This window comes from Hyla sarda, chromosome 2, assembly GCF_029499605.1.
Source record: "Hyla sarda isolate aHylSar1 chromosome 2, aHylSar1.hap1, whole genome shotgun sequence".
Classification (NCBI taxonomy): domain Eukaryota; kingdom Metazoa; phylum Chordata; class Amphibia; order Anura; family Hylidae; genus Hyla; species Hyla sarda.
Window position 1 is genome coordinate 383,864,216 of NC_079190.1, and position 13,786 is coordinate 383,878,001.

General features: G+C 45.0%; 1 protein-coding gene across 2 annotated transcripts in view; it reads left to right on the forward strand.

Moving 5' to 3' along the window:
• The first annotated feature begins 5,057 nt into the window (after positions 1–5,057).
• LOC130357989 (caspase-1-A-like) overlaps positions 5,058–13,786 on the forward strand; it is a 62,399-nt gene continuing 53,670 nt past the window's right edge. The window contains exons 1-2 of one of the 2 annotated variants that reach the window (XM_056560783.1): positions 5,058–5,195; positions 5,310–5,453. In XM_056560783.1, coding sequence (XP_056416758.1) covers positions 5,447–5,453 — 7 coding nt within the window. In that variant the 5' untranslated portion in view covers positions 5,058–5,195; positions 5,310–5,446. Of the gene's footprint in view, positions 5,196–5,309; positions 5,459–13,786 lie in introns of both variants that reach the window. The other variant, XM_056560782.1, reaches the window with a different exon arrangement.

Consider the following 13,786-nt stretch of genomic DNA (forward strand, 5'->3'; position numbering starts at 1 on the left):
CTATGTACTATGGAGGCACCAATAAAATTTCCAGCGGAACCAGAATCCTCTCCCACAAACCCTAGGTGCGAGTGTTTCCCTGTGACTGTGGACGTACAGGACAATCTTTGAGGAAATAATCTGCACTGGCGCAGTAGAGACATAGATTCTCAGCTTGTCGGCGAGTTCTTTCCTGCAGAGTCAGGCGAGACCGATCCACCAGCATAGCCTACACTGCAGGAGGCAATGTAGAGGGTTGTGGTGGTTGCTGGAAGACTGGTGTCAAGCAAGGAAAGCACCGAGGCCGTGCAGATTGCCTTTCTTGACGTTGTTCCTCACGTTGCTCAGAGAAACGGATATCAATCCGGGAGGCCAGCTGTATAAGATCATTTAAGGTAGATGGCAATTCCTGGGAAGCAAGGACATCTTTACTATGGTTAGAGAGTCCTCTTTTGAAAGTGGTGCAAAGAGCTTCATTATTCCAGGATAACTCTGAAGCCAGTGTACAGAATTGGATGGCATATTTGCCCACAGAGAAGTTACCCTGAGAAAGGCTCAGCAAGACCGTTTCAGCAGAAGAAGCTCATGCAGGTTCTTTGGAACATGCAGGCACTTCGGAATTCTGTCAGGAAAGCCTGTGAGTGGGTCACTGCGAACCCATAACGGAGTTGCCCAGGCCAGAGCCCTTCCAGTTATCAGACTGACAACAAAGGCCACCTTTGCTCGTTCCGTAGGGAACTGTTCCGCTTCCGACATAAGCTCTATGTGCTTATGGGGATCCCCTTCATACTTCTCGGGAAGAGACAAACGGAGCTTGGATCCCATGGTGACTTCTGGAGTGGGAGGAGGCTGTGGCTGCTGCGGTTGTTTCTGGGCAGTAAGCAGCTGCTGCATCATGGCGGACAACTGGTTTAACTGCTGCGCGAGATCCGGATTCTCGGGCAGAGGTACCCCAGCAGTATCCATAGCCGGATCTTGCTGTAACGAAGCTGGATGTGGATCCACTGAATTGAGTGACTGATGACACGGCCCGTATCGGGGAGCGGAGTCTAAGGTGCCGCTGGTCTTCACCAGAGCCCGCCACATGGCTGGATGGATTTGCTGTGGTAGGCAACACCCAGGTCGCTACCACCGATACGACTCGACCCCACGGGCAGCTGAGCGAGGGCGAAGTACAGTAGGATGAGGCAGAGGCATAGTTGGACTTAGCAGAAGGTTAAGGCAGGCGGCAAAGGTGCATAGTCAAATAACATAGCAGAAGGGTCAGAACACAGGCAGTATGGAACATTTCATCTCAGGCAAATGGCACTGAAGATCCGGCAGGGAAGAGTGGGAGGTGCAGGGACTTAGTCAGGTGTAGTGTCAGGTGTAGAATAGTGTCAGGTGTTTCACATAATTATGGGCATACTGGCCCTTTAAATTTCAGGGCTCCAGCATGCACGCGCCCTAGGAGATGGGGATGTGCACACTGGTACTGAAAGGCAGAAGAAGAAGCAGCAGAGGAGCGTGGTAACGGTTGCATAGTCAGGACGTAGCAGGAGGTCAATAGGCAGGCAGCAGAGAAGCAAGGTCGGGTCACAAAGCGAAGGAGCAAATACACGGCAAGGTAGAAACAGGAATGCTTTCTCTCAGGCTCAAGGCAACAAAGATCCGGCAGGGGAGTGAGGAGGGTGGAGGAATATATAAATGAGCCACAGGTGAATCACACTAATGAGCAAACTGGCCCTTTAAATTTTAAAGCTCCGGCGCGCACACGCCCTAGGGGACGGGGACACGTGCGCCGGAGCAGTGAGGCAGAGGCTGGGGCATGAGAAGCACCAGGTGAGTGACGGACTGGGGCTCGCATGCGGGCGCGTCCCGTGATGCGAGTACCAGCCCTGCCGGCAGCAGCAGGTAACAGGACAATGCGCTCACAGCCAGCATGTGCGGCCGGATCGCATAACGTAACACTGGGATTGGCATGATGGCACGCCAATTCAAAGTTGATCGCCTAGTCTAAACTGTAAAAAAAAAGCATTCCTGGCAGCACAGTCAGGCTGATCTGGACCACCGCAGTGAAACCGCGGTGTCCCGATCAGATGGGACGCGAGCGCAGGGTCCGTTACCTGTCCAATTGGCGATTGATTGCTCCAAGCCTGATATCCAGGCTTGAGCAATCGACCACCGAAAACACTGATCAATGCAATGCTGTGGCTTTGCAATGAACAGTGCTAGCAGTCAATGTACTGCATGTTATAGCCCCATGCAAAAAAAAAGTGTAAAAAAAAGAGTTAATAAATGGAATTTAACCCCTTCCCTAATAAAAATTCAAATCACCCCCCTTTTCCCATTTAAAAAAACAAAAAAACATGTAAACATATGTGATATCATCGAGTTTGTAAATGTCCAAACTATAAAAATATATTGTTAATTGAACCACACGGTCAAATTCCAAAGTCCAAAAAAGAGTATTTTTGGTCACTTTTCATGCCATCAAAAAGGAATAAAAAGGATCAAAAAGTCCAATCAAAACAAAAAAGGTACAGATAAAAACTTCAGATCAAAGCGCAAAAAATGACCCTGCCCTGTATGCAGGAAAATAAAAAAAGTTATAGGAGTCAGAAGATGACAATTTTAAACGTATAAATTTGCCTGCATGTAGTCATGATTTTTTTTCAGAAGTAATACAAAATCAAACCTATTTAGGTAGGGTACAATTTTAACCGTATGGACCTACAGAATAAAGAGAAGGTTTCATTTTTACCAAAAAATGCACTGCGTAGAAACGGAAGCCCCCAAAAGTTACAAAAAGGCGGTTTCTTTTTTCAATTTTGTCGCATAATGATTTATTTTTTTTGTTTCACCATAGATTTTTGGGTAAAATAACTGATGTCATTACAAAGTAGAATTAGTGTTGCAAAAAGAGCCCTTATATAAGTCTGTAGGTGCAAAATTTAAAGGCCTATGATTTTTTAAAAGGTGAGTAGGAAAAAACGAAAGTGCAAAAACGGAAAAACCCTGAGTCCCCAAGGGGTTAATGGTGGTGATTTGCACCCTTTTAAATGCTTTGCACCAAAATATGTGGCTTTTAAAAAAGTAGCAGTTTCATAAATCCCTGACCACTGCCAAAAGTCAACTCAAAACAAAAAAAAAAGCATGTAAATGAAAAGTCGCACAAGAAGTCCCAAAAATTGCACTGAGCCAAAATATTGTGCAAATTTACCAAGGAAAACTTGAGTAAAAGGCTTCATAAATACCCCACCATTTAGTTTTGTGCTTCTCCCATAGATTTACATGTATCTTGTTCAGGGCCGGACTGGCCTACCGGGATACCAGGAAGTTTCCTAGTGGGCCGCTTTGAGATGTGGCTGCATTTTTTTCCCCTCCAGCGGCCGCCAGGGCCGGATCATCATAAGCGCTCATGGAGCGCCTGCTCCGGGCCCCGTGCTCGCAGGGGGCCCCGTCACATTAGGGACATCCCTGTGTCCCAAAAAATATTTTCAGGACACAAGGATGCCCCAGTTCCCTCTCTGCGGCCCCGCGTTAACTTTAAAAGCGGATGTCCCGTGCGTGTGCCCATAGTAACAGAGCAGAGCGGAGCAGTGAGGAGGACGTGCACGCCTGGTAAGTTACCAGCGGCACGTCATCTTCAGTGTTCCGACCACCCCATATCCGGTCCCGGGACCTACTGCTATGGCCCATAGGCCATAGCAGTAGATCTTGACCCCGGAGCGATGGTCGGAATACTGAAGTGGGGCAGTAAACAGGCAAACAGCCTCCAGTCATACACTGTATATGGCTGAAGGCTGTATGTCTGTGAGGCAAATGTACTGCACCTAATGTGGGGGACTATACTCCACCTAATGTAGGGGACTATACAGCACCTACTGTGGGGGAACTAAACTGCACCTAATGTAGGGGAACTATACTGCACCTAATGTGGGGAAACTTTACTGCACCTAATGTGGGGAACTATACTGCACCAAATGTGGGGGAACTATACTGCAACTAATGTGGGGAAATTATACTGCACCTAATGTGGGGAACTATACTTCACCTAATGCGGGGGAATTGTACTGCACCTAATGTGGGGGAACTGTACTGCACCTAATGTGGGGAACTATACTGCACCTAATGTGGGGGAACTGTACTGCACCTAATGTGGGGGACTATACTGCACCTAATGTGGGGAACTATACTGCACCTAATGTGGGGGAACTATACTGCACCTAATGTGGGGGAACTGTACTGCACCTAATGTGGGGGAACTGTTCTGGACCTAATGTGGGGGACTATACTGCACCTAATGTGGGGAACTATACTGCACCTAATGTGGGGGCTACAGTATACTGCACCTAATGTGGGGGAACTATACTAATACAGTATTGTATTAGGGGGATGGGGGAATCAGCATTGTAGTAGGGGGAGGGGTCGATCAGCATGGTATTAGGGGGAGGGTGGACCAGCATTGTATTAGGGGATGGGAGGGGGGATAAGCAGTGTATTAGGGGGGATGGGAGGGGGGGATCAGCAGTGTATTAGGGGAGGTGGCAGCAGTGTTTTGGGGGGATGGAAGGGGAGGGGAGTCAGCATTGTATTAGGGGGAGGGGGTGATCAGTATTGTATTAGAGGGATGGGAAAATCAGCATTGTATTAGGGGGATGAGGGAATCAGCATTGTATTAGTTGGATGTGGGAATCGGCATTGTATTAGGGGGATGGGGGAATCAGCATTGTATTAGGGGGAGGGGCGATCAGCATGATATTAGGGGGAGGGTGGATTAGCATTGTATTAGGGGAGATGGGAGGGGATCAGCAGTGTATTAGGGAAGATGGGAGGGGGATCAGCAGTGTATTAGGGGGATGGGAGAGGAGGGGGGTCAGCATTAGGGGGAGGGGAACAGCAGTGTATTAGGGTGGATTGGAGGGGGATCAGCAGAGTATTAGGGGGATGGGAGAGGAGGGGGGGTCAGCATTACGGGGAGGGGAGGGGAACAGCAGTGTATTAGGGGGAGGGGATCAGCAGTATATTAGCGGGAGGGGGGTCTGCAGTGTATTAGTGGGGGGGTCTGCAGTGTATTAGTGTATTAGATAGCATTGTATTAGAGTTCAGGAGGGGAGGCAGCATTGTATTAGAGTGCAGGAAAGAGTGGAGGACGGGAAAGATCTGACATGGGAATTTGAGGCATTTTTAGATTATATTATGTAGGGGTCTACAGTTAGGCAACTTGGGCTGTGGTGATTACATATTTTAATATTATTTATATTTGTGGGGCTGGTTTTCCTGATCTTGTTGTGGGGTCACATACATGACTAGAACATAAAACAATTCTGCTCTTTATTTCCTTGTAGTAAGAAGATCCGGTGAAAGTGAAACTGTTGCAGGTGACACCCCTTCACTGCTGCTTGAGGATATATACACATTCTTCATAACGATGTATTTCCTGTTCCTGAACAATCTGCAGTGTGGACAGAGCTCCTATTTCTAGATGGCGGGTAATGTATGCTGTTTAGGAGGTCTTAGTTTTGAGCTCAACCATGTTTTGTGCATCAACTTTGTTTTTATATTGTATTTACATTGTTGCAGAAAGCTTTGCCAAACACTAGTTATAGAGTGACACCTAAAAAACACTACATACATTCATTAAAAGTATTCTGGACACTAGATAACAGTACTATGTAAATATCTTGTAATCAGGAAAGAACGGTGACTTTGTTTCATTCAAACAGTCATCACTCAGCTTTCCTAGACTCCTGAATGTATGCAGCAATACTGATTATGGTTATTTTATGTCACTAAGATATATATATATATATATATATATATATATATATATATATATATATATACAGCAATGCAGAGTAGACACAACTCACCCCGGTGCCCTCGCCACAGCACGGACAGGACCGGACCCCAGTCCAGCAATTGCAGGAGAAATGAAGAGAAAGTCCAGCGTGGCAAGTCAAGCAATACTTGGTACTTTATTTAGCAATCAGCCAACATGGAAAACAGGTGACGCGTTTCGGCCACAATACGTAGCCTTAGTCGTATATATATATATATATATATATATTGATATCCTCCTGAATGCAGTGATACAGGCTAAAGACCTCACCTTGTATCTCTGCATGCATTCATTACATAGAAAGCTTTTTTCTTACCCCCCCCCCCCCCAACAGTGGTCACCCAGCTTTGCTGAATGCCTGAATGTATTCATTGATACTGGATATGATTATTTTGTGTAACTATATAAATTGTGGAACATTTATTATTTATTTATTATAAATTCACCAATTTGTGCCCAAAAATGGCGCTGTGTGCTTAAAAATCGCCATTTCTGCATGGAAATGTGCGACTTTAAAGGATTTACGCCGCTTGTGCCAAGGTGGCATGAAGTAGGCATGATGAAGGCTGAAGGGGGCTTGGCCTCACATGCCACTTTACAGCCAACTTGTGACACAATAGGTGGTGTATATTTGTGCACCAGGCGCAAGTGGAATCATGGAGCCGCTGGATTAACTAAATGGTACGCGCCTCTTAGTAAATCCAGCAGACCGAAGCTAGTTGGAGTGCACCAAAATAATGCAGATAGTTAATGTCCCTGTGGTATGGAGGGGTGCAATGCAGGGTAGATGTTATAACCCAAGGGGCAGATGTTATCAACCCCTTCTTGTCGTGACGCCAGGGTGTGGTTTAGCCTTAATCATCCTAAGGTAATACCGCTGTTCCTGGGCTAGGCACAGGGGGCAATGAAGACACTGACGCCAAGTGTCGGACAAGGGTAGCTTTACTGAGTGTAGACAGATGACACAGTCCATTTAGTACAGCTAGAATCCCAAGGAGGTGACCAGTGACACAGGAGGACCTCGCAGGCTTGCTGGAACTTGCAGTAGGTAGAGACACTTTAGTGCAGGCCACGGTGACTAGACAATTGACTTGACTGATGACTGACTTGTCACTGACAAGACGATGACTTTTAGCTTACTTGAGCTGACTTGTGGCTGCAGACTTTAGGCCTCCAATGCTCTGGACACACTCTGTAAGACGTCTTGACTGCACTGGACCTCAGGAACAAGAGAGATATTGTAGCTCCACCCCTGGTTTTATAGAGGAACTTAGCAAGGAGCCCATAGGTCACTTGGGGGGTCACCTGGTCACTAGTGCCTCCTGGGTAACAATCACATGGTATAATATTTAAAGCAACAGTACATTAGTAATACAAACATATACACAATAGGGGATAACACATAAAGGGGGCCCTGGGGACATGGAGGGACTCTGGCTGACAGGGCAGAAGAGGTACGGGGTAACCCCTATATGTTCCAGAATGGATGCAGTGATTCAGGACATAGTTATTTTGTATTGCTATATGTTATCTGTTTCTGAATGTATGCAGAAACACACAGTAAGAATTTTACGTTGTATTGCTAAATACATACAGTTACATAGGAGAGTTAAGTGTTCTCACTCAGCTTTCCTGTACTCCTGCATATATGTAGTTAGACTAGGGATGATTATTTTGTGTCACTATAGCATATGTTCCCGAATGTGTGCAGCCATGTTGGTGACCAGGAATAAAATGGGGAGCTATACATGTGACTAGGAATAAGAACAGAGTCCGGCTGAGGACCAGAAATGAGATGGGGGCAATGCAGAGAACTAGGAATGAGTCCTGCTGCAGGCAAAAGGAACAGGTATTTAGGCAGAATTTTGACTTGTGAATTTGACTTGCCACCTAGGGGGAATTTAGGTAGTAGCTTTTCAGCAGTGTGATACCTTAGTTAATGTTTGCGATTCACTAAGGTATTTGCCGTTGGGGTCTTCAGACAAGGGGGTATAGACTCTGGTATCTCCTAGTATGTGATGGGCCTCTTCTAAGTATTGATTTTGGGACATAATACTATGTTTCCACCTTTGTCAGCTGAAGAGAACACTAGCTCCCTTTGCTTTGTAAGCCATTGGTGCTCAATGTGCTGAGAAAATAATGGCCTAGAGTTCCTAAAACTTTCTCATTCTTAGGCTAGGTTTACATGGCCATTCTCACCCATCCCGTTATTCTCCTCTGCTAAACAGACCACATTTACAAACTGATGCAAAACGATGCGAAGGTATGCAATTTGTCTGTTATTTAAACAGACTATAAAAAAAAAGATAATAAGTAACGGACAAGTGGCATTCTTTTGCATCAGTTTTTCATCCTTCTGCATCAGTTTTTCATTGGTTTAAATACTTTATTGTCCGTTTGTGTCCATTTTTTTCCATCTGGCTACTTCCTGGTGGCTCACACCTCTTCTGAGCATGCTCAGAAGTAATAAGGGATCAAAAACAGATTGGGGAAAAAAAAAGATGCAAACGGATGACATTAAAGGCTCATCCGTTTCTCATAGACTTCACTATTAAATTTATTATATCCATTTGATTTCATTTTTGTTGTTGTTTTTTTTTTTTTTACTAATGGAGATGACCTAACTGAACCAGACATCAGTGTGAACGAGCCCTTAGACAGTGAAAACTTTAAAGGGGTACTCCGCCCCTAGACATCTTATCCCCTATCCAAAGGATAGGGGATAAGATGTCAGATCGACGGGGTTCCGCTGCTGGGGACCCTGGGGATCGCTGCTGCAGCACCCCGCTATCATTACTGTGCAGAGCGAGTCCGCTCTGCACGTAATGACGGGCAATACAGGGGCCGGAGCATCGTTACGTCACAGCTCCGCCCCTTGTGATGTCACGGCCCGCCCCCATCAATACAAGTCTATGGGAAGGGGGAGTGGCGGTCGTCACGCCCCCTGTCATAGACTTGCATTAAGGGGACGGGCCGTGATGTCATAAGGGGCGGAGCCGGTCATTATGCACAGAGCGAGCTCTCTCTGTGCAATAATGATGGCGGGGTGCCGCTGCGGCGATCCCCGGGGTCCCCAGCAGCAGGACCGCGGCGATCTAACATCTTATCCCATATCCTTTGGATAGGGGATAAGATGCCAGGGGCGGAGTACCCCTTTACGTCAGAAAGCTCCAGATGTATCAAAGAGGCTCAGGCTAGAGCACCTTTATACTGTCTAACCAACTATTAGTTGGCTTAACCTGCCCAATAATTATGGTGCACAGTGTCATATCTTAAACCATGACCCTTTTGCCGAATCGACAATTCAGTTTGTCAGAAAATGTTGAAATGTTTCTAAAACACCTATTAAATATGTTGCAAAGCATGTAAACCAGTTTTTGTAGCACAAATTCTGTATCTAGGGCTATAAGCTATCTTTATAGTAGAGTCGCTGTGGTTAAAGGGGTACTCCGGTGAAAACCTTTTTTTTTTTTTTTTTAAATCAACTGGTGCCAGAAAGTTAAACAGATTTTTAAATTACTTCTATTAAAAAATCTCAATCCTTCCTGTACTTATTAGCTGCTAAATACTACAGCGGAAATTCTTTTCTTTTTGAAACACAGAACTGTCTGCTGACATCACGAGCACAGTGCTCTCTGCTGACATCTCTGTCCATTTTATGAACTGTCCAGAACAGCATATGTTTGCTATGGTGATTTCCTTTTACACTGGACAGTTCCTAAAAATGGACAGAGATGTCAGCAGAGAGCAATGTGCTCATGATGTCAGCAGAGAGCTCTGTGTTTCAAACGGAAAAGAATTTCCACTGTAGTATTCAGCAGCTAATAAGTACAGGAAGGATTAAGATTTTTTAATAGAAGTAATTTACAAATCTGTTTATCTTTCTGGCACCAGTTGATTTAAAAAAAATAAAATGAAAATTTTCACCGGAGTACCCCTTTAACGACGCAGGACGTATATTTACGTCCTGCGCCGGCATCCCGCGTCGGTCCCGGCGCTAATCAACGGCCGGGACCCACGGCTAATACCACACATCGCCGATCGCGGCGATGTGCGGTATTAACCCTTTAGAAGCGGCGGTCAAAGCTGACCGCCGCTTCTAAAGTGAAAGTGAAAGTGACCCGGCTGCTCAGTCGGGCTGTTCGGGACCGCCGCGGTGAAATCGCGGCGTCCCGAACAGCTGATCGGACACCGGGAGGGCTCTTACCTGCCTCCCCGGTGTCCGATCGACGAATGACTGCTCCGTGCCTGAGATCCAGGCAGGAGCAGTCAAGCGCCGATAATGCTGATCACAGGCGTGTTAATGCACGCCAGTGATCAGCATTAGAGATCAGTGTGTGCAGTGTTATAGGTCCCTATTGGACCTATAACACTGCAAAAAAAATGTAAAAAAAAAGTGTTAATAAAGGTCATTTAACCCCTTCCCTAATAAAAGTTTGAATCACCCCCCTTTTCCCATAAAAAAAATAAAACAGTGTAAAAAAAATAAAAAATAAACATATGTGATATCGCCGCGTGCGTAAATGTCCGAACTATAAAAATGTATCATTAATTAAGCCGTACGGTCAATGGCGTACGCGCAAAAAAATTCCAAAGTCCAAAAAAGCGTATTTTGGTCACTTTTTATATCATTAAAAAATGAATAAAAAGTGATCAAAAAGTCCGATCAAAACAAAAATCATACCGATAAAAACTTCAGATCACGGCGCAAAAAATGAGTCCTCATACCGCCCTATACGTGGAAAAATAAAAAAGTTATAGGGGTCAGAAGATGACATTTTTAAACGTATAAATTTTCCTGCATGTAGTTATGATTTTTTCCAGAAGTGCGACAAAATCAAACCTATATAAGTAGGGTATCATTTTAACCGTATGGACCTACAGAATAATGATAAGGTGTAATTTTTACCGAAATATGCACTGCGTAGAAACGAAAGCCCCCAAAAGTTACAAAATGGCGTTTTTGTTTTCGATTTTGTCACACAATGATTTTTTTTTCCGTTTCGCCGTGCATTGTTGGGTAAAATGACTAATGTCACTGCAAAGTAGAATTGGCGACGCAAAAAATAAGCCATAATATGGATTTTTAGGTGGAAAATTGAAAGGGTTATGATTTTTAAAAGGTAAGGAGGAAAAAACGAAAGTGCAAAAACGGAAAAACCCTGAGTCCTTAAGGGGTTAAGTAGATACAAATTATATTTGTTCTTACACTTTTTATTATCATAAGGGGATTTTGTTGTTTAGCTTTTGATCACTTTCAAAACACATTGATGTACTTCTCAAAGCAGTTCTCACTTTACTCACTTTTCTGGCCAAACTTTGCTCAGGTAAAAGTATTCTGCATTTCCTCCTGTCTGAGCAGATTTTAGGATTACCAGAAGACTTGTTAGATCATTCTTCCAAATTCCTACCAAGTTAACTACAGAATGCTGTACAGAGGCTGAGCTCTTCTGATTTATCAATACTTTGTCCCTAGAGTTACAATATTAATTGGTTCCAGGACAACCATTGTATGTTGAAACCATCGTATGTTGAGACCATAACTCTATGGAAACCTGGTAATTGGTTCTGAAGCCCTTAAAATGTCATCCAAAAATAGGAAAAAGTGAGGATTAAAGAAAAATAAGTAGATAACTAATACAGATAAAGCAAATCCTTACATATAAAAGTAAGAAAGATCTGCTGGGAGCTGTAAATCACTGTCTATGTCAGTGTTTCCCAACCAGGGTGCCTCCAACTGTTGCAAAACTACAACTCCCAGCATGCCCGGACAGCCATTGGCTGTCCGGGCATGCTGGGAGTTGTAGTTTTGCAACAGCTGGAGGCACCCAGGTTGAGAAACAATGGTTTATATAGAGGACAGGGTCCTTCAGGGTCCTATACAGTACACACAGGGTCCCAAAAGGAGCCACCCTCACTTGGAGTCCAAAGGAGCAGCTAACCCTGGCACAGGTAAGGAGTAGTACAGAACTTGTAGTTCCTCCCTGCACTGTAGGGGGCACTACCAGACAGCCGGTCAGTGCATGCATTTAAGTAATACAGGGGTTTTACCAGTAAAATGTCCATTCGGATTGGTCAGTTCCTCCAGTTGTGACGCGTTTCACAGATCTGGACTGTCGGTAGCATTGTATGTTGAGTTTGGTTTCAAGTTACAATGGTCCAGAAAAAAACATTGTATGTTGAAACTATTGTATGTTGAGGCCATTGTAAGTTGAGGGATCGCTGTATATATATATATATATATATATATATATATATATATATGTATGTATATATATATGTATATATATATATATATATACATACACACTCACACACACATCAAATTTCTAGTGTGTTTGCCTCATATTCTTAAATGTGATTTTCGAATTTTAAGACCTTTTAGCATGCTGAACATGCGCCAAAGTGCCTCTAAATTGACTAAACCTCTCTTTTATAACTGAAAGCTCAGAGGCGAAAAAGACACACAAAAAAAAAGAAAAAAAAAAAGGGGGGGGGGGGGGTTAATTTAATACATTATTTGGATTGTGAAAAAATAGAAAGCCACGTCCACATTTTGAAGAAAAGCTAAACATCATGACTTTCCCAGACACAAAGGAGTTTTTTGGCACAAGTTTGGTGCACGGCCTTAATAAATAGATTGAAATGCATTTCTGCATTCTGTATTCACCACAGTTTACCCAAGACTCCAATACTAAAAGAGGGACTATGTTTCTCCACAATACGACATCTGGCTGAGCATGAATAGAAACCCTCTGTAAGAAATAACTATCCATATCAGTGGTTCTTAACCTTGTTGGAGGTCCTGAATCCCACCAGTTTCATATGCGCATTCACCGAACCCCTCTTAATTGGAAATATAAAATGTGATTTTTTCAAATTCAAAACATAGGAGGTATATATTTAAGTATATATTTATACATAGGTGCACAAAATGAACAAAACCATTCAAGAACAAAACCATTAAGGCACATTAGGTGCAGGCAGTGTTCCCCCACACATTAGGCACAGGCAGTGTTCCCCCACACATTAGGCACAGGCAGTGTTCCCCCACACATTAGGCACAGGCAGTGTTCCCACACACATTAGGCACAGGCAGTGTTCCCCTACACATTAGGCGCAGGCAGTGTTCCCCCACACATTAGGCACAGGCAGTGTTCCCCCTCACATTAGGCACAGGCAGTGTTCCCCCACACATTAGGCACAGGCAGTGTTCCCCCACACATTAGGCACAGGCAGTGTTCCCCCACACATTAGGCACAGGCAGTGTTCCCCCACACATTAGGCACAGGCAGTGTTCCCCCACACATTAGGCACAGGCAGTGTTCCCACACACATTAGGCACAGGCAGTGTTCCCACACACATTAGGCACAGGCAGTGTTCCCCTACACATTAGGCGCAGGCAGTGTTCCCCCACACATTAGGCACAGGCAGTGTTCCCCCTCACATTAGGCACAGGCAGTGTTCCCCCACACATTAGGCACAGGCAGTGTTCCCCCACACATTAGGCGCAGGCAGTGTTCCCCCACACATTAGGCACAGGCAGTGTTCCCCCACACATTAGGCACAGGCAGTGTTCCCCCACACATTAGGCACAGGCAGTGTTCCCACACACATTAGGCACAGGCAGTGTTCCCACACACATTAGGCACAGGCAGTGTTCCCCCTCACATTAGGCACAGGCAGTGTTCCCCCACACATTAGGCACAGGCAGTGTTCCCCCACACATTAGGCACAGGCAGTGTTCCCCCACACATTAGGCACAGGCAGTGTTCCCCCACACATTAGGCACAGGCAGTGTTCCCCCACACATTAGGCACAGGCAGTGTTCCCACACACATTAGGCACAGGCAGTGTTCCCACACACATTAGGCACAGGCAGTGTTCCCCTACACATTAGGCGCAGGCAGTGTTCCCCCACACATTAGGCACAGTCAGTGTTCCCCCTCACATTAGGCACAGGCAGTGTTCCCCCACACATT